Source organism: Amblyomma mixtum, chromosome 3 (genome assembly GCF_055824585.1).
Source record: "Amblyomma mixtum isolate Tamu chromosome 3, ASM5582458v1, whole genome shotgun sequence".
Taxonomy (NCBI): Eukaryota; Metazoa; Arthropoda; class Arachnida; order Ixodida; family Ixodidae; genus Amblyomma; species Amblyomma mixtum.
The window spans coordinates 42,230,904-42,252,274 of record NC_143014.1 but is presented as its reverse complement, the minus strand read 5'-3'; the positions used below and the strand labels follow the sequence as shown (position 1 = coordinate 42,252,274).

General features: G+C 43.7%; 1 protein-coding gene across 3 annotated transcripts in view; it reads right to left on the bottom strand.

Annotated features, from left to right (window-relative positions):
• Nucleotides 1–477: 477 nt before the first annotated feature.
• The window catches only part of LOC149349891 (DDB1- and CUL4-associated factor 10), a 33,944-nt gene continuing 13,050 nt past the window's right edge, over nucleotides 478–21,371 (bottom strand). For all 3 annotated transcript variants that reach the window (XM_089578891.1, XM_089578892.1, XM_089578890.1), the window contains exons 4-7: nucleotides 19,024–19,221; nucleotides 14,799–14,970; nucleotides 8,623–8,835; nucleotides 478–3,508 (exon numbers count right to left, since the gene is read on the bottom strand). In XM_089578891.1, the coding sequence (XP_089435017.1) occupies nucleotides 2,774–3,508; nucleotides 8,623–8,835; nucleotides 14,799–14,970; nucleotides 19,024–19,221 (1,318 nt within the window). In that variant the 3' untranslated portion in view covers nucleotides 478–2,773. The remainder of the gene's footprint in view (nucleotides 3,509–8,622; nucleotides 8,836–14,798; nucleotides 14,971–19,023; nucleotides 19,222–21,371) is intronic.

Here is a 21,371-nt window from a genome sequence, read left to right as displayed (position 1 = left end):
GCAGGACAGTGCAAACAGACCAGTTAAAATTAAATGTTCAGTCCAGAGCAACTGCTCCAATCTTAACTGCTCACTCGAGCAATGGAAATGCAGCGCTTCTTTCGCCTGCACTTTGTTGCCTGAATGGTACTAGCTGTAGACATCTGCTCTGTACAAATAGTGTCTGAAGTAGGCCTCAGTAGTAAAGTCTATGGGGTATTCAGGAATAAGTGCTGCTGTTGCAACACTGTCCGCTGGGCAGAATGGCACAGAAACCATGCCTGATGTCATTTTTCTGCACTTTGATAACCTCCCCACAGTAACCTGAAAGCCAGACTTTTGAAGATGAAACAATTTCAGCAAGTGAGGGTGGTTGCCCATATTCTGAAAGCAACTTTCACCATACTTCTTATATTCAACTTGCGCTCAAAATCGAAAAAAAACTCTTCTGTTCGTGTTTCACAATACTGTCAACAATCTACCATTTGCACACAAGAATTGATGTATTTGACAAGTGTTTTTATGTGTCTCACAGTACAGCATAAAGTGAAGATTGCTGGTCTTTCTGATCTTTCCTTCCTTGATTGAAAGACTAAACATGTCGGCTGTGACATGAAAACGAAACAGTGGGCTGTGACACAAAAACGAAGAAGTGGGCTGTGACACAAAAACGAAGCAGTGGGCTGTGACACAAAAACGAAAGAAACAGTGGGCTGTGACATGGAAACAAAAGAAACGGGATGTTTCTATGCGATGAACAAAACTCATTTCATCATATTCACTGTCATTTGTAATCGGCAGTCATAGAATTGAAACATATATGAAAACAGAAAAACTTATAAACATTTACAACGTCTTGGTTGTTTCGCTAAAAATGGAACAAATTCTTAGGATGTTTGCCTATGACAACAACTTGCAAGTCGCACCTGTATTGATTTGAAGACAGCAAGTTGCCATCCTACCAGCTGCCCCTTTGGCAGGACCTTTGCAGATTAAAGGTGCACTGAAGAGGAATCTGAACTCGTATTCTTAATTCCGGAACTCTAATCTACACATTCCGAGCGTTCTTAGAAACGTAAAATTATTGCCCTGTGGGGCCGATTTCCCTAATTTAAGTCCGATTAAACGTCCCGGCTCGCCCCCCCCCCTTTTTTTTGCAAAAGCAACGCTATGCTAGTCGCCGAGCCATTTCGCGGAGCTCTGGAAAGGCCAAGCTGCGCATGCGCGAGGAACGGGTGATGTCACATGGCGCACAGCTGGCACGTCGGAGCCGCCGCCGCGCCCTCTCCATCGCCTCGGCGACAGTCTCCCTTTCTGATGCGCAGTAGCGATTGCACATCGCCATCTGCATGGTTTGTGGTGCATATAAAATAGGCAGTAGCTTAGCTCTGCTATGCCAGGATATACGTAGCATAAGGTGAGGGCGAGGTGTCCACATATTGGTGGACATCTGAACCACAGGGAAGGCGCATAACTGCCCCCTCATGCAGGTGTGCACTGCATGCGTTGGCATGCAGTTGCCGGCTTGCAGGTTGACGGTGGGAGGAGTCAACCAGTCCTGTGGCGGCTTGCCGCTCTGCCATCGGCGGAGTGATACATAGTGATCGGCAAAGTCAGAGTCTATGTGTATTTTTATTTCCGTGGGCCTAATTTGCAGCTTTGTAGTCTCTGACTAGATCTATTTATTCATGGAAACCTAAAAAACAAACTAAACCAAAAGTAAAGCTGCCACGCGACTGCCTGAATGCACTCCATGTGTTGGTCAACTCCTCCCACCGTCCGCGGCGAATTAAAAAAAAAAAAAGGCAGCCACGCGACTGCCTGAACGCACTCCATGTGTTGGTCAACTCCTCCCACCGTCTGCGGCGAATTAAAAAAAAAAGAAAAGGCAGGAGCCGGACGTTAATCCGATTTAAATTAGGGAAATTGGCTGCACAGAAAAATTAGACGTTTCTAAGAGTGTTCGGACGTGTAGATAGAGTTCCCGCGGCAAAAAGACTAGTTCAGATTCCTCCTCGGTGCACAGATTACTCTGCTAGAAGTTTAATTTTTAAAAATGTTTAAAAAGTTAAGTCAACAGTGGAATACATTTTTTTTTTCCCCACACGGGCCAAGCTTGTACAGTACACTGTCCACCAATCAACACAGAACTGTGGCATGGTTATTATAGGTGGCAAACCACCCACCATCCCACTCCGTTATACAAGAGCATCATGACCAGTCGAAGTGTTTTAAAAACAACAGTTATGTGTAATCAGCACTTCTAAAATAACAATTCCACTTTTGTGGATGTTCCTGATGTGCATGATGGGGACCGAAAAGGTGGCAGTAATGATGCAAATAGCCTAAAGCGATTTACAGCATGTTTGTCTCCTAGGACCCCTACTCAGCTTCACTACACTAAATACCTTTGTCTGTGTCTGCACTGATACTCAAACAAAATGCGAAGGCATGAACTTCACAAAACAATTTAAATTCGCTGCTGTATCAGTGTAGCACATATAACAAGGATGGCACCACACGCTTTTCGACTGGCCGCCATCTTTGGTACAAGCCATACATGAAGTTCACTCCCTCAGCATCAGTACAAAACCAGGTCTTGCTTTTGACCAAAATCATGTCAAAAATTTTGGTAACCGAAATCCTGTTAGCATTCACACAGGCCCAACAATCTCGTCTGACAACACAACTTGTCCTGCTTTTGTCCCGCATCCAACGCTCCAGTCCTAACAGCCCGTGAATTGCATTTGGCAGTAAGTCAAAACGTTCACTTCACATTCATAGTCCATTACACTCACAACACTGGCTGGTGAAAGCACACCTGTCCATTCAGGCAGCCAGAGGCCAGCAGAAAATGGGTTGGGGAGAACTTGGTGCTCACAACGTAGTTGGAGTGGCTCACATTGGTCAGCACAGAGACCAGTGGCCGAGGAGCCAACGTCGGCACACAGTCACTGAGTTCCCGAAAGTCTGCATCAAAAGCTAATAGGCGCACCCCCCGTTCCAGTGGCGAGCACACGAGTCTTCCGTCGGTGCTGAAGCACAGCTCCTTGATCCAGCCCCTGCCACGATTGGGCTCTTGGGTGTAATGAAGCAGCCGCGGCTGTGCAGCCTTGCACCGGACATCCTTGGATGTGCTTGGCCTGCCCAATGGCTGCAAGCCCATAAAGGGTGGTTCACCAGGGCGCAGCCCCACAGCGTCCTCTACAGCGCCTTCAGTCACTACTGTTCCATTGGGGCCGCCGAGCGACACGTGGAAAACTCGTGACTCGGAAAGCTCTGCGGGTTCCTCATGAATGAAGACCGATGGTGTCCACAGGCGCTCCCAGGGGCTAGCCCAGTCGGACGCAGACGCTGGCTGCTGGCGTTCCCATTCAGGCAGGCTCCCGATGATCAACTCGTCTTCAAGCTCAGAGTCCGTGTCGGGCCAGTCTTGTTCCTCGCACGAGCTACTGCCAGCAGCACTGTGGCTCGTACTGCTGTTACCCTCTGTCATTGGTGGTTCTTGAATGTCATGTACACAGGTCCACTGTGCACGACAGAAATACAATAGGCTCTCGTGAGGATGAACATAACAAGACAGTGTAAACCTGTTCAGCTCAACAAAAGAGTCCCGAACATTTTTTTATAATAAAGCAGCTTGGGCACAGAGCATAATTAGCAGGTGTGCGGGGAAACAATGAGTAAAGCCATCAATTGATTTTTAGTGCGACAAAAAGCTTAGTATCCGAACTGTTTAATTGTGCAATAGTTCCTCAAAAAGTGCAGTGACAACCTTTAAAGGACTGTACACACCAAAATTTTTCTTGCATGTCTTCTGCTTTCAAATGATGCGTTAGACATTAAGTACATGAATCACCTATGATAGTCACCTACGACTGCTAAAAAATTTATAATTGAATTTCTTCTTGATGCTGTTTCGGTTTCATCAACCAAACGATGGCTGTGACGTGTACTTGGTCTTTAGGCCACATGAGGCATGAAAAAAAACTGCAACATAACTGCTGATACATCGTTTGTTGTAATTTCAGCGCTTGAAGCAGGCTGGTTTAAGTCTTGAAGTGAATTAAAACTACAAATTAGCGTTTATATTTTTGCAGCTTTTTTGTGCCTCACGTCACCTAACGGCAAACTACACACGTCACAGCCATCTTTCGGTTGAAAAATCTGAAACAGCATGGAAGAAGAAATTGAACTATAGTAATTATTTAGCGGTCTTAGATGAATAACACGCAGTGATTGTAATCTCTACCGCATCATTTGAAAGAAGAAATCATGCAACTAAATTGGGTGTCATGGTCCTTTAATGGGCATTGCTCAAACTGCGGACATAACCATCGCATAGTACTCAAAAAAATAAGCTGGCACAATGGTAAATGCATGCTGGCAAAAGTGAGAGACTGAAACCAGATGTAGCCCCAGTCATAGCGCTCGTCTACTGAGCCGGAGTACCTGGGTTCAAATACAACCACGGTGACCGCGTTTTACAAAAGGTGCCTGTGTGATGTGCAATGTCAGTGCACATTAAAGATCCCCAGGTGGTCGAAATTATTCCGGAGCCCTCCACTATGGCACCTCTTTCCTCCTTTCTTCTTTCAGACCCTCCATTATCCTTTCCCTTATGGCGCGGTTCGAGTGTCCACCGAGATATGTGATAGTTACTGCGTCATTTCCTTTCCTCAAAAGTACTTTTCAATTTTTATAAGGTACCACACTTATATTTCTGACAAATGGGTCATTCCACACCAAACGTCTCAGGCGTTGCACCCGACCGTCTCTAATTTGTTCAAAAAACAATGAAACTTATCGCAACGTGCGTAACCTAAGACAAATATTTTTGCCAAAAAAAAAATCACCAGTGAGGTGAGCTCAATATGAATGTTTCGAAAAGGCGTGAAACCACGCACCGCTCAATAACTGATAAAAAATCAAATTTTTAGAAAACATTGCACAATTTCTTAGTGGAATTTGCACAGATTTTGGATTTCGATATAATTCAGATCATAGAACCCCAGGTTGTCGAAATTTCCGGAGCCCTTCACTAAGGCGCCCCTCATAGCCTTAATCGCTCTTGGACGTTAAACCCCCACACACCAAACCAAACCAGATCACGTATTTTTGTATGGTATAAATTATTTTTAGACCTTAAGTGACATGCAAAAATTATACTATTCTGACATTTTTTTTAAATATCAATTTCCTCTCGGAAATTAGGAAATAGCACTTTTGCTTCCCTATAGTTGTCTATTACCTATAAAATATGTTACAGCTGCTGAAAACGAATACGTCTAAGTAAAATAAAATACTGGAGTTGCAGAAATTATCCACCACGGTGGCTCAGTGGTTAGGGCGCTCGGCTACTGAGCCGGAGTACCCGGATTCGAACCCGACCGCAGCGTTTCAATGGAGGCGGAACGCAAAAGGCGCCCGCATGCTGTGCGATGTCAGTGCACGTTAAAAGATCCCCAGGTGGTCGAAATTATTCCGGAGACCTCCACTATGGCACCTATTTCTCTCTTTCTTCTTTCACTCCAACCTTCCTCCCTTCCCTTACGGCACGGTTCAGGTGTCCGCTGAGATCTATGAGACAGATACTGCACCATTTTATTTCCTCAAAAGCCAATTTACCAACGGCAACTGGGAGAGACCTTTTCTGAAGCTTTAGCATCGTTTCAAAGCCGCTCGCAGTGACTCATGCAATCACTGCATTGGGTTGTCATGGACACCTAAGCCAAACAATACACTTCTACACGCAATAGAGAACCCACAATCGCGTGCGAAAGTTGGAGAGCCCTTCCCGGTGACTTTTTTATGCTCGCACCTCCCTCCGTCGCTCACACCTGTGTATACAAGTTGAGAGATGGCTAATGGTTAGATTCTTTCAGACGTCACGCAGCTACCATGGCCGCGGCCAATAAGACGCATAGCTCTGGCGGGTCAGGAAGCTCCGCCCCCGGAGGCGGGGCCGGCGGAGGAGCGCCCACCTTCCAGTGTGCAAAAAGTGACGAGAGGAGAGGGAAAGGTGCGAAGACTATTCAAATTTTGACTACAGATAACTCAGCTTCTGCAAAGCACATTAAAAGAATTCTTCATAGACAATATTCATGAAGCAGAGTGTTTTAACACCCCATACATGCCGCAACTTTATTAGAGCCCCTTTCAGGAGCACAGTGTGCCTAACTGCATGTCACATGCAGGCTAAAAGAATATCTGCACAAAAAAACCAGTGCAGTTATGCTCTTTTTTTTCAGCTGCCCTGTCTACAGCACTGACTTCCTTTACACAATCCAATGCACTGGCACGGGCTAATCGGCAGCTTTGCCCTCTTGATTGCTAGTGGACACACAGAACAAATGCTTAAACAGCTGATAATACACATAAATCAACAAAAAACAGCAATGCAAAACAAGAGCAGAAGTATTTGAAAATAAGGAATTGTTGAACGACTGACTTCTGTTTCACACTGCCCGCTTAAAGTCACTGATATTTGTTTTATTACTGGAAAGAGAGCATTCCAGAGCAATATGGCACAAGGCAAAGGTTATTTAGGCATTAGTTAGCCCAAAGATATAATGAAAGCTGAGTTAAACTTCAAGAAAAAAGAAAAGGTGCTGGTTCTTTATTCTCTGCACAAAAAAAAAAGATTAGTTCCTAGGGCTGCACAAGAGTTCATAGATGGGAGTAAATGGAAGTGTTTCGAATTCAGCAGCGCTGCAGAGCTAATTACTTTGTTTGGAAACCCAAAATGATCCACAGCACTGGGTCAACTCAAATGAGTTTACTGCAAAAAGTCGGCTCTAGAAATAATGTTCAGGTGAATCAGTTTTGCATTACTAAGCGTAAACGGCACTCTGGCTTTGATTTTGTTGATGGAACAAATGCCAAAGTACTTGTCTAGATGCACCCAGCTGGCATTTTTTTTTTATATATGTGCATACGAGCGCCAAGAGATTTCTCCAAGGTAAGCATGAGTTATTAATGCTTTCAAGATCTTGAAAAATCACGGTTTAAGTAACACCTGATCAAACTCAATAATGAGAGTATGTGACAATAACTACACTTTTCTATAAGACATCAACTGCAACTTCACTGAATGATGTAAAATAATGTACCTGCAAGGACTGTGTTGCCTCCCATATAGGTACTATAGAAATAAGTTTTGAGTCCTAGGCTATTACTCTTCTGTTAAGCAATGGAGTTGAAAGATGACACATTCAACGAAACTTTACAATGCCGCTTTCCGAAGAGTGCATCAATTTTTAACATACTACTCCTCATCAGCAATGATGCGTTTGCACCACGTGTGCATTAGTCTCAGCATGCCGTTGTAAAAAAACAGGAACAGCTGCTGATGACACCAGAGTGTTTTGAATTTCTTAGTTTAATAGTTTAAGTGGTAACTACAGTCCAGTAAAACTCTGTGCCACAACAACTTCGGACATGAAAACTCAAATGGACATTACACTAGACTAAAACCATTTATAATTATTTTTACTGCGACTGGGACTAGATTAGGTTTCAGTTAATCATTTTTTGCTGCCGTGCAATCACTGTCACGCTCGATGATCATGTTTTCCAGCATTGCGATACATAAATATGGGCACACACACTAATACAAAAATTCTCGGTAAAAATCTTCTGATGCACTTACAACAATACTGTTATGGAATCCAGCACCTTGGACACCGATTTTCCATTGCAGCGAAAAAAACTGGGCCCTTAAACTTCAGTTGTCGCTCCGTAACGGCCAAGACGGCAAAACTTACTGAACTTGTTTCATGCAACAGTGAATGCACAATGCTGAAAAATTGAACTACCCTACAAGGGCAGCAGTGTGGACTGTTAGTAAAGCATTCAGAAGCTGTATGCAGTGATGTCTGCACATTCTCAGCTATGTTGAAAAGCAGCATGCCAAAGCATGCTTGTATCTTGCACAAAATACTGTTGACTAGTTTAGAGATGGGGGAGTAGGAGGAGTATCAGGTTTTGCTGCATTGCTCAACAATACATGATTCACTTTTTTTTTTCCTGCTCAAAAGGTCATTAACACAAACTTGGTATGCTTGCTAATATTTTGACTTGAATTTTCTGCAGCCATAGCATTGGTTTTAGAAGGCATGGCTTGCGTTGCACTTTAATGTGCTTTTCAGTTGTGTCAACAATTCAGAAATTTGAATTTGAGAAATTTGTGCTGTTAATTCGAGAGTACTGCCCTGCACACCTGCCACAGTGGTTTAGTGGGTGTGGTGTTTGGCTGCTGAGCGCAAGGATGCGGGATTGAATGCTGGCTGCAGTGACCACATCTTGATGCAGGGGAAATGCATAAGGTGCCCTGTGCTGTGCAATTTCAGAGCATGTTAAACAACCCCAGGTGGTCAAAATTCATCCTGATCTCTCAACTATGGCGTCTTTTATAACACATGTGAAACTTTGGGACGTAAAACACCACAAATCACACTCCTCATCTTGTCCTGCACAGAGATCTTCCTGTTAGGTGCAATTTAGTCGCAAATACAACCACTGGTCGATGCTATCATCTTTTCATGGCACTTTGCACCTAAAGTAAACAGGTTGCAAAGGGAGGCAGACCTTGTTCCACTGAAAGCCTCCACAACAAACACATCACTACCCAAAGGCACCCACCTCGGACTTTTCGTTCCTGCTTGTGTTACGAGACAGCACACACCAGCCATGTGGATGCACCTGGAGGGATGAGATGATTTCCGCATCATTATCACTCGGGAAGTCACAGATGAGCTCAACCCTGTTGCGGCGTGAAGTGAAGTGATGCCCACTGCAGTCCCCTATGTGGTAGGATGCTTTCTCAGAGGCCCGCCAACGGTACATCTTTGGGAGCTGCACATGAAAAGAAAATGGATAGGACCATGATAAATGATGTGCCATGAAACGGTCACATTCAGCACTCAAGTGCAGCTTCGCAACAATGTTACTGCTCTCAACAATTGCTCAAGGTTTGCTATATATGAAAGACTACATCAATATAGTATTCAACCAAATCAACCTGCCAGCAAAATGAAAACATCCAGGTAGAAGCAGCACGCTACCATCCCTTCTTTGAGCAATTTCTTTTTCACATCTGTAGCAACTAGATAAACATAAAAAAAACATGCTGGGAATATACAACAGAGCCATGATATAGTAAACCTGCAAGTAGTGATGTTATAATTATAGTGAAGAAAAACCGCTGTCCTGATGAAGTTCCCACAGCCACACATGCATTTTTCCCCATTACAGTGAACATGGATGCAGTGAAGAAATAAATATACTTTAGTAGAACATTCCTGCGGGCTAGTTTGTTCATTTTCGAGGAAGGTTAGAAACTGCACAAAAGGACGAGGAGAGGAGGTAAAGAAAACAAATATGCCACCACTGCACTCATGACGTTATAATTGTTTTCTTTACCTCCTGTCTTCATTCTTTTGCAGTTTCTAACCTTCGTCAAAAATAAATATGGCTTAGAAATAAAATCTATAATTCACTACACTCAGATTACAAAGCACATGCATGCATCTTTTAAAGCTCACAACTGTCAACCTTTAGAAAGCCATCCATGACACAGTCACATCCTGAAAGCTGTTTCTCATCTAACTGCTGTTCAAAAGCTGATTTCTCACTATGATCATTCCACGCAGAAGGAGACGGTACAATTTCTTGACGTGTTAGATTTGGCTGAAGAATTCACGTTGGTTAAGAAAAGTCCCAACAGAAGTGTAGAAGCCTTCTTTTGAAGAAAAATATATTTTTCTTTAGTGTTCCAAAGTGTAATAGATTGCCTTACTCTGGGTATTTTGCGAAAATTATTGTTCAGGAACCATTCCTTGCCGCAAAAGTTGGCACAGACACTTAGAACTGCTTACGTTTAAAGGTGCACTGAAGAGGAATCTGAACTGGTATTTTTACCATTGGAACTCAATCTATACGCTCCGAGCGTTCTTGGAAATTCGAATTATTGCCCTGTGCAGCCGATTTCCTTAATTTAAATCAGATTAATGTCGAGCTCCCGCTTTTTTTTTTTTTAATTCCCCGCAAACGGTGGGAGGAGTTGACCAACCTTTCACTTAGTCCCGTGGCGGCTTGCCGCTCTGCCATCGGCGGAGTGATACGTAGTGATCGGCGAAAGCAAAGAGTCCACACGTATTTTTATTTCTGTGGGCCTAATTTTCAGCTATGTAGTCTCTGACTAGACCTATTTATTCACGGAAACTTTAAAGAAACAAAATAAAAGCGAAAGCAATGTTGCCACGCGACTGCCTGAAAGGCACTGCCTGCGTTGGTCGACTGCTCCCACCGTATGCGGGGAATTAAAAAAAAAAGACGGGAGCTGGACGTTAATCAGATTTAATTAGGGAAATCGGCTGCACACAGCAATAAATCGAAGTTTCTAAGAATGCTGGGAACGTGTAGATCAAATTCCCATGGCAAAAAGAAGAGTTCAAATTCCTCTTCAGTGCACCTTTAAGAAGGGGAAAACTCACTCACTCACTCCGTGAGCACAGTCGCCGTGCGCTACGGCGTATTTGACAGAGGGAATTGCGTTTACATGCAGCCGGCAACACCCTGCCTCTACATGGCTGTTTGAAGCCGCCGCCGCTGCGGTACCGCTGCATCCCTTCTGCTCTGCGCGGTGCAGCGTGATGTAACCCAATGCCACGCAGCTTGCAATTCTATGTATACATGGCTCTGTGTAGACATCACCGCAACGCCGTGCTCGCTTCGCGAACGCAGTCGCCACCCCACCAGGGCCCACATCAGGTCACATTCGAACGTGCCAACCGTCTGTATGAGGACGCCATTTTTTTATGGGTACCATCGAGTGTTATCATACACACACGCAGACGGGTTTTCGCTCAATGGGGCAAGTAAGGCTTTCGCCTTACAAGTTTGTCTCTACACGCGGACAGGTATTGAGATGCCCTGTCCTGCCCCAAACGACAAACCCTGGATGACGCCACATAAAAATTTTTAAGAATTCTGCATTTTTTGAAGAAAATTTGGAGTATAACTTTTGAGACAGAACTTTTCTGCAGTATTTTTTTAAACCTTGTAATAGCATTGTTTGTCTTAAATCTAAGAACTGCCCTCGTATTGTTCTTTAATTTAAGTGCAAATATTTTGATTTGTGTTGGCCACATTGAAGGCCGAAAAACACCACGTGCACAACGGCGTGCGACAAAACAAGAATAGCCAACTGGTCTACCCATTTAATTAGTTTCACATATCAAAAATTTTAAAAATTACTCTAGTTGCCGAGAAATCATTTTTTAAATGGAGTCACATCGATGTGGTGCCAGCATCTGCTATGGCCAGGTAAAACACTACTTCTATTTCTGGTCTCACTCATTGCATTAGAAGCTGTCATCAGTGTTGAACATTTTGTGATAAGACAGCCTAATGGAGCGATTTCACCATTTCAATAATTCTTGATGAATATGTTAGGGTAGAATGCTTGCAGTATACATGTCATGTAATTCACTGTAGTTTTGACCAAAATGCAGGATTTAAAAAGGCAGTCCAAACGTGTTAGATAAATAAGAACAGGACACTCTGTATACACAGACTGCACGTCGTTCTGTAGACATATTAAAGTGAGGGTGAAAAGGCTGTGGTAGTGTCATTTCTCTTTACATGAATATACCGGGTGTTTCAACGAACACTTTCAAAAATTTTCATAGACAGGCTTTTTGGGATAAAAATATGGCTTTTGCGGTGCAGTATTACCAGTGTTGGCGGACACCTGAAAACTGGTGAATCATTTTAAGTAGTAAGTTGGTAAACTAATTTTTAATAATTAACTTCTTAACTAGCTGACTTAGGCCCCTAGTTGCAATTAGAGATTTGTAGCTGATCTTTAGTAATAGCCATATCAGCTTTTAAAAATTAGAAAACGCGATTAGCGTTGGAGCTGTGGCTCGACGAAATTTGGCTTTTTCGACTAGTTACGTGCACTGGAGGGGTTGCTTTGCCTGCATGCTTTCAAAAGTCCATGCATTTTTGCACGATGCAGCCAGATTTTGTCGAGTCACAGCGGCGAAAGTAAACGCGTTTTTGAAATTCTAAAAACTGATATGGCTATTAGTAACGACCGGTTACAAATCTCTAATTGCAACTAGGCGCCTAACTGTACTAGTTAAGAAGTAAAGTATTAAAAATTAGTTAACCAGCTCACTACTTAAGACAATACACCACTTTTCTGGTGCCCGCCAACACTAGTAACACTGTGCTGCAAAAGCCATATTTTTACCCCAAAAAGCCTATTTATAAAAATTTTTGAAAGTTTGCTGAAACACCCGGTATAATCCAGACACAATATAGCATTCCACCAGGCATTGTTTCGTTTATGACCTGAACAGCTTTGAAAATTAAAGGTACATTAAGATGCCAACTGCTCAGGAGAGTCATTTTGCTTACTGCAGGAATGATTAGACAACCCAGGCTGCTAAAGCAGCATCTACCTTTTAAAACTCAGGTGGAAGACGATGCCTCCTCCGATTACCAGTATACTAGTGGGCATCGTCTGCTAGCCGAATGCCATCAAAATACTGCGTTTCACTCGGCCATAGCAGACACCGCCAGACGTTGCCAGCAGGGTAGGTGCCTGGTCACCACCAATGAAACTCCTTTTGAAAAAATGATTTCTCACCAAGAACAAAAAGTACTTTTCCAAGTTTCTGACACGTGAAACTAATTAAATGGGTTGACCATTTGGCTAATTTTGTTTTGTCAGGCGCCATTGCCCACATGCCATTTCTTGGTCAAATGTTTAGGGGAATCCCCCAAGGTGCAGCAGATTTGTAATAAAGGAGTAATTACTTATTGACATCCATCCAAGCAGACCAGGACAAATTTTTCTTTAACTACGAAGTTTCTGAGAAAGCTGTATGGCTTTCCTTTGTAGCCGTATGGCTATGGCTATGCCTGGGTGGATGTCAATGAGTAATTACTCCCTTATTATGCCATTTCTTGACCCTCAATGCAGCCATTTTTGCAGAAATCAAGATATCTGCAATAAATTAAACAATGCAAGGACAGTTTCCAACTTTAATGCAAACAATGCTAATACAAAGTTCCTGAAAACACTGCAAAAAAGTTCTGTTCCAAAATTTAGACTCAATATTTACTATAGAAAATAAATATGGAATCCTTAAAATTTTTCCCTGGTTCAGCGCTCTTATTTTGAACCAAAGTGGCGACATCCACGGTTAACCTTTTGAGGCATGACAGGGCATCTCAGTGCCTATCTACATGCCGAGACAAACTTTTGCAGCAAGGAACAGTTTCTGAACAATAATTTCCTAAAAATACCAAGATTAAGGCAATTTCTTATACTTTGGAGCATGATATTTGGAGAAAAACAGAAGAAGGCCTCTATACTTCTATTTAGACTTTGCTTAACTAATATGAACATTTTCAGTCAAATCTCAAAAGTCAAGAAATTGGGAAGTAGAATCAATTTTAGTGAGGTAAAGGAGCTGGAGCTGACTTGTGAAAGCTTGAGTGCCCATGCAGTTTTGAAGAATTAGTAGAATGTGGTGGCCAGGCCCCGATGGTCAGGCATTCTCGGGGATATTAAAGTATGCAATGAAATCTTGGCTCCAAAAGGCACTGCTGCTGAAGAACAAAATGCAAGATGACAAAGTGATGGAAGTTCCAAAAAAGATGAGCTTGCCTCGGCCTCTGATGTCATTACAGTCACACACAGTACAGGACTGACGGGGAAGCTGAATACCACTCGTGTGGGTGGCTTGTTGTAATCAAAACAAAACAGTCACATTTCAAAATAATTTCGTGAACATGAAAGCAAAAGAAGCTACCAACTGATATGGTGAGTTTACTGATATAGTGAAGTTTGCTAGCAGTGCTCACAACTTCCCCAATATAATGAGGTTCTACTTCGTTTCAGTAAATGAAACAATGTTCCTACCAACTGAAAACGTGGCCGGTCCAGACAATACCTGAACAATGCTCAATATACCCCCCCTCACTCCCCCCACGAAAGCACACACATCATCAATACAAAGCACCTGAAATACAATTGTGCTTACAATATTACAGCAGTCATGCAGCCACTGACACAACCGAAACAGAAGTGAGGTGAAAATAAAGTTTGCACGCAATATAGATGCCCGGAGTGATGTACACTTGATTATCCACATTCCTTATAATTCTTCTCCCCTCCCTGCCTCCAAAACACATTACACCACAACTCCACCAGCTACCGAACTGTTTGACTTGACATATGTTTCCATTAATCAGGGCACTTATTTGTTCAATTTCACTCTCCCTTTTTCCTACCCTTTCCTTTTTTTCTACTGATGAGGTGCACCTATCTCCTGTACCCGGCTCAGGCCGAGCATGACTTCTCTGGCCATCTACCCACAAGCATTCTGCTTGCATGGAGCAGCAATGAATGTGTACTGCACATAGTGGAAACAATAAATTGTTATTGACCTGCAGTAAAAACAAGGCTAGATGCTTTGCCAGCAGAAAGCGGACTTCCAACCTTTCATGTCAAGATATTCAATGACACAATGTTTGGGCACCTCAATGAAACTTGTGACAGTAATAAACGAATTCGTGGGAGAAAAAACTTTTCATGCAAACAAATTGGAGGTAGCTACTGGTTGTGTTGTACATCAGCTATGCTAATCTAAAAATTGAAACCATGGCTAAGCTCCTTCAGAACAAGATTCAAAACAATGGAAAACATTAGCTGGCCTCTTTCAGGAGTTGCAAAAAAGCACCACGTCAAAGCCTAATATCCAGTGCCAGCAAAGCAGAGTGCACTCAAGTGTACATACCTTAAACCCACGTAGATCATGTGCCAATGCATGCAAGTCCAGGTCATGAATTACGACCAAGTAGCCCCCTGTAGTGCAGATGACCATTTTCTGGTTGTCTGGAGTTAGTCGCATCCTCATCAGTCCATTTGTGTAGAAGATTCTTTGGAACTCAGTCCCATTCTCTGAAAATCTGAACAATGAAAACCATGCTGTGGTGGTGGATTGTTCAGTGCTCGGGCTAGAAAGGCCGAGGGGTGAAAGAGGGGAACCTCTAGAGCTGAATATTGAACAACACAGCCGGGGTACAAAACCCTTCTACTTCCTTTTCCTGCCTAGCCTCTACTGCATTGCCAAAAAAAAGTTGTCTGCGAGTATGGTGAGGACTAGTAGTCAGTTGAGCAAAAACTTTGTTAAAATACGCTCCGGTTGTGTAGTGTGCATTTTTTTTTTAAACCTGAGATTTGGGTGGCGGGGGGGGGGGGGACATCGGATTGCAATCGTGTAAATACGGTACTGATCACAGTGCCAAGTTCGGAGTGCACATATTAAGCACGGAAACAAAAAATCTGATTTTTCGCGACCAAACTGGGGTTGCACCTATTATGAGAGTAAATACAATATATACTACCTATTTTCTCCTTAATACCCACTCCACCACCATGGTGGCTCAGTGGTTATGGCACTCGGCTGCTGACCCAAAAGACGCAGGTTCGATCCGGGCCGTGGCGATCGAATTTCGATGGAGGCAAAATTTTAGAGGCCCGTGTACTTGTGCGATGTCAGTGCACGGTAAAGAACTCCAGGTGGTTGAAATTATCCGGAGCCCTTCACTACGGCGTCCCTCATAGCATGAGTCGTTTTGGGACGTTAAACCCTCTTAAACCAAAAACTTAATACCCGCTCCAAAACTCATAACAAAAAAAACATATGTGGCTATGCCAGCACACTCTTGGTATGTGATTCCAAGAATGGAATGCGGTGGTTAAAGGGACACTGAGGACAAATAGGAGCTGGCCTGTATTGATAGGGTAACGTGTTCTAATCACAAAGAGACCACTCTCACGGAGTTTTTTTATAAGTTAATAAAAGACCCAAAAACGGTGTCGCCATCAAGGGCTGATTTCGCAAGTAAAATGTGTGCGTCGACACCGATTTTTTGGCGCAGATCGCAGAGACTAGATAACACCACCATTCACATCAAAATGGTGGCAACCCGTCCTGCTCAGTAAAGAGGTTATACGAGTTTGAATCAACAGGTGAGAAGATTTTTTAAATCCAATTTTCTCAACGTCAAATACACCTTTTGCAGCCGAACAAATGTCACAAGACAGCCAGAAAGAACCAGGGATTAATTTTTTGCCAAGACCGATAATTCAATGGAGTTATCCTCAGTGTCCCTTTAAAGAAACAGGGGAAGCCCTATGCTTCTCGTGTATTTTGAGACATATTTAAGACCCGTTTTGTCAGCAACTCAGTTTTGTTTTAGCCTATTCCCTACTACCTTTTGATTTCACTGAACTACATCTACTGTTTTGTAAGAAATATTTTTTTCTGTGATTTTTTCCGAAAGCACAAGTTTTTTTCTAAAACTGTCCTAGAAAAAGATACACTACGTAAATGCGTATCATTTTAGTTCAGTAGCTTTGCATCTCTCAGCATGTAGATAAAGCTGGGAAAAAGCCTGCTATCTTTTCTCGCTGCTCTAGTAATGAGTGAAATGCAGCCAAAAATAATGTTTTGACACATTTAAGGTCAAAAACAAAAGACATATTTACTTCAATTTTTTTTTTTTTTTTTTGCTGAAACTATGTTCACTCAAACATCTATTCAGTAGCTACTTGCCCCGTGTACTCAGTACCATTGGCAATCTTACGCTTCTTTGCAAGTCAGTTGGCTTCTCTAGCCTTCTTTGTGATCTGTTTTGCAGTTCTCTGAGTGAAGCCCTTTTGATAACAGTCCATCTCAAGCAACCATGTCCCAATGTAGCACCCTAGTGATATCCTAGATGTCTTGGAATGCTACCCAAATTACCACAGAATGTTAACTACAGCCGCGCTGCCATAACCGAATGTGAGCATAGCATCTAGAATGGCAAATCCGAGATATGCATTCCAAGGACGCCATTCTTTGGTGCGCACCCCCATCCCAGGCTACATGGTTAAGCAGCTTGTTGGCATTTCGAGTTTGCACATGGAGACAGTTTTTGAGAAGCCCTGTCTGTGCTGGCTGCCGTAAAAACAGACATAATGGTGTCAAGGGTTAATCTGGGCAAGTATTCATGCAAAAATGCTTGTCCATCAGTTGGCTCATGTCTGCACACCCAGTGCCACTGTCTTTCGAACAGAAAATATGACACGTGTTGCTACTGATAGCAAACATGTGGAAATACATGGTCTGATGCAGCCTTGCCCATGTTTTCTAAGTCTCTAACTAAAATAAAAATAAAGGTTCCCAACTAACCATACAGGACTGAATAAATTGCGCGTCCTGCATGAGGTAAGAAAAGAGCAGAGAAAAACGTTCCAGAGTTCAATATAACAAACAATGCACCTTTCTTGCTTTACCGTGTGTCCTTAAAGAGGCCATACAAGCAACAGCCACTCTTGAACTACCAATTTACATGGCCAGTCACATAGTGTCAAGCACAAAGCCTGCCTCTGAGGCTGCTAACCTAAGTAATAATACTCCTCTTAATCGATAAAGGAATGAAACCCCAAGACTTACTACTTCCTCACAGATATAGTCGGCATAACCCAGTGCTTACCACATATAACCAGTCACCCTATGAAGCTGTGTTAACAAGAAAAAATTGGCAATGGCTTAGCTAAGCTAGGCCAGGATATAAGTAGTGAAAGCAGTTTTGTCTACTGACATTTCGGTAGCAACACGCCGTCATTGTCATTCAGCAGCTTCGCGGCGTCTCTTCGCGAGACGTTCCTCTCGTTCTTCAGGCATCTCGGCTGCCCGCGCATCCATTCTCGCCTAGTTTTCTCGCTGTTGGCCGGCCTTGTACCTTGGGACGACTTCTGGATCGGAAGACTCAATTTCACGCAGCCTGTGCTGCCGCTGTGACGAGCACGGCTGCTCTCCTTCTTCCATGGTGCGCGTCTAAGGAGCGAGTGCATCGCTTCCGGCTTATATCCCAGCTGCGCGGCGCGACTCTGTGCATTCACAGTGCGGCGCACCAGCTGCAGCGCCATGGCTGCCATGGTAACAGTGCATGCGCAGTAGTGGCCTTTGGCAGGCACCGTGATATGTGTTTCTGCTAGCCTAGAGTAGCTTTCGCTACAAAATACTGCAGTTATAATGTGACAATAAATTGCTTTAAAGGGACACTGAGAAGAAATTGAAGTTGGCTTGTATCGACAGAATACCAGCTCCTGATTACAAAAACGCCACTCATACTGACAACAAAGCTCTTGTAACGTAGAAAAGAGCAAGAACCAAAATACAGGTATCGCCGCCACAAGCCAAACTCGCAAGTACAAGCGTCATGACGTCATAGGACAAAACAGTGTTGCTAGAACCAATGGCTCTAGCAACACTAGGACACGAGAAGCCACGAATCACTGAGGCGCAGCCAATGCATGCGCAAATCTCCTTGATGTCGCCAGATGGCGCCACATACCCGGCAGCTATGTGCGCGCCTGCAGCATCGGGACCAATCAGCGCCTGCTCACCGGCGGTAGGCGGGCTCCCGGTATTCCGCTAACGGTAACAAGGTACACGGTATGCTAAAGGTGTCTATTTGCAAGAACTTCGTTGACGACTTCGAGAACGGGATCCATCATAACGCTGGCAAAACGCGGTGCAAACGTAAACGAAGCGACAGTAGCGACGGCCGCAATAGCCGATAGATGCCTTCAACGTGCGGCCGGCGGTAGCTTTCTTTTCGGCTGCTGCCAGGCCGCACTGCTGGCCGTCAGAAATCACGGAGTCTGCGTTACGTCATGTGCACGTCATGTTTTACGTCACTTAGTCCTGTGTCGTCATAAGAGAATCCCAAGTTTGAATCAGAGCGGCGGGAAAAACTTTTTCAACTTCGAATCCAAATTTCTTAGAAATAAATGCATCTTTCGCTGCCGGCCAAGTGGCAACAAAGCCGTGAAATGCCGAACTATCGGATTTTGCTGTAAAAAAAATATTGATAGAGCTCTCCTCACTGTCCCTTTAAAGCCATGATACAGAATAACAGCAATGAAGTTCCATTGCAAATAGCAAGCAGACATCATAACAGACTCACTTATTGATGTCCCAGGTATGTATGCTTCCATCGAATCCAGAGGTCACTAGTAACCCCTCTGCCGATGCATATTCAATGTTTTTGACCCAGTTGGAGTGGCCAACGAGAGAACGTATCTTTCGCTTCAAGTTTCGCACATCCCATAATGCCACGGTCGTGTCATCTGAGCATGTGGCAAATGTCCGGGAGTCTAGAAACCTGTGAAATTTTTCACTTTGAGAGACTTGCCTTTTTACTACATTTGAAACTCACAAAATGAAAAACACACAAATAGCACCGCTTTTTACTAATGCTAATACGGAACACTACATGCCACTGAGAGGTGTCACCTGTCACAAAAGCATGCTGGTCAGAGGACCTGTGAGTACAGGCAGCGTGAGGCAGTATGGCAAGGCAGTGATCACAAGTAGAAGAGACTATAATGATCCATTTCAAGATACAGCGAACAAATTAACGCAGCTGTTTCGACACGATGCATGCACAACACTATTCTTGCCCCAGTTAGCACTTGCAGAGCGGTGAAGTCTATCACCTATCTAGCCTATCAAACTATATCACCTTTGATTGCATTCTGTTGTCAAAATTATTTTTTAAACAACACATAACAGGTCAGTTATCACCACTAGCACTTCTTTACATCACATAACGCACAAAGGTACTGCTATAATTCTCGGATTATGTATACATCTATCATAAGGTAGCCAATTTCAAAGTTTTTTCACTTTTAATACACTCAGGCATATAGAACTTGTGGACTACTACATCAGAAAGCTGCATTATTGCTTATACAAGTAGTGCAAGACAACAACAAGGATGACAGCAGGTTCTCTCAGATAATGAAAGGCAGTTTACCAATATCCCTCAAGAGAAAAGTATACAACAGCTGTATCTTACCAGTACTCACCTACGGGCCAGAAACGTGGAGGCTAACGAAAAGGGTTCAACTTAAGTTAAGAACAGCGCAACGAGCTATGGAAAGAAAAATGATAGGCGTTAAGAGACAGGAAGAGGGCAGACAAAGTGGGTCAGGGACCAAACACAGGCTCATGACATTCTAGTCGAAATCAAGAGGAAGAAATGGGCTTGGGCAGGGTATGTAATGCAAAGACAAGATAACAAATGGTCCCTGAAATCAAGAGGAAGAAATGGGCTTAGGCAGGGCATGCAGTGCAAAGGCAAGATAACAAATGGTCCTTAAGGGTAGCAGACTGATTCCAAGGGAAGAGAAGCATAGCAGGGGGTGGCAGAAAGCTAGGTGGGCGGATGAGATTAAAGGGACTATGCAGTAAATTAATTGCGATTACATAAAGCAGAGGAGAGATAGGCATTCCATCACTCGTCACCCTAGCGCAAGAATTTTTGAGCTAGCATCAATAACAACGAAGTTATCGGCGATTAAAAATCATGCTCCTCCCTTCCCCCCTCAACTCGTATGCGCGGAGCACCAAGAAAAAATAAAGAAAACAGCTCTGGGACTGGGACCCGCCCATGAATACGTCATTCGCTGACGTTCGGCTTCCGGTTGTCGCACCCAGCCTCACGGCCTCACCCAGCACCCCAGCAGCAACGTCGGCAGCGTCTCTCTTCGCCTTCCTGGATCGCGGCGCACGTCAGATTTCTTTGCTTGTCACTGCGACAAAGGCACTGCAAGTGGTCCCCGAACTCCCGACAGAAAGAGGCGGCAGAGGTAAATTGAAATCATATGCGTGAAGGCAATGCCCTGGCTCGCGCTTGCCCGAGGAGGTCGCGCAGCGGCTCGAGCAGACGATTTTCACGGCTACCGGAAGCGTGCCCGTGACGTCGTGGCTCCAGCGAATGACAACGTGTGGTGGCCTGCGACTTCACGGGACCAGTGACGTCTATTTTCCCGATTTCGGTTTCGAAGACGGTCACTACGAAGACACCAATCGGCCCGCGAATTTTAAAAAATGCGGTTTTTAAAAATTCATAATAAATTGCCGGCTCAGTTCCGAAGACTCTTGGTGTGAATGCTTCTTAGCATCATTTACAAACATTTACAAGTGACTTTTAATTCATTGCATAGTCCCTTTAAGGAGTTTGCAGTGACAGGATGGCCGCAGCTGGCACAAGACAGGGTTAATTGGAGATATATGGGAGAGGCCTTTTACCTCCAGTGGGTGTAGTCAGGATGCTTCTGCTGCTGCTGATTATGATGATGACTATGTGTATAAGGAACCACCTCACCCAACTTTCCATTATTTAAGCATTACTGCTGCATGACATGGTAAAAGCTATCTACTATTCAGAGAGATGAAATGAACTCTATAAATGTCCACTGGGTCAATAAAACCATGAGAACCACCATGAGAACTTAATTCTCATGGGAT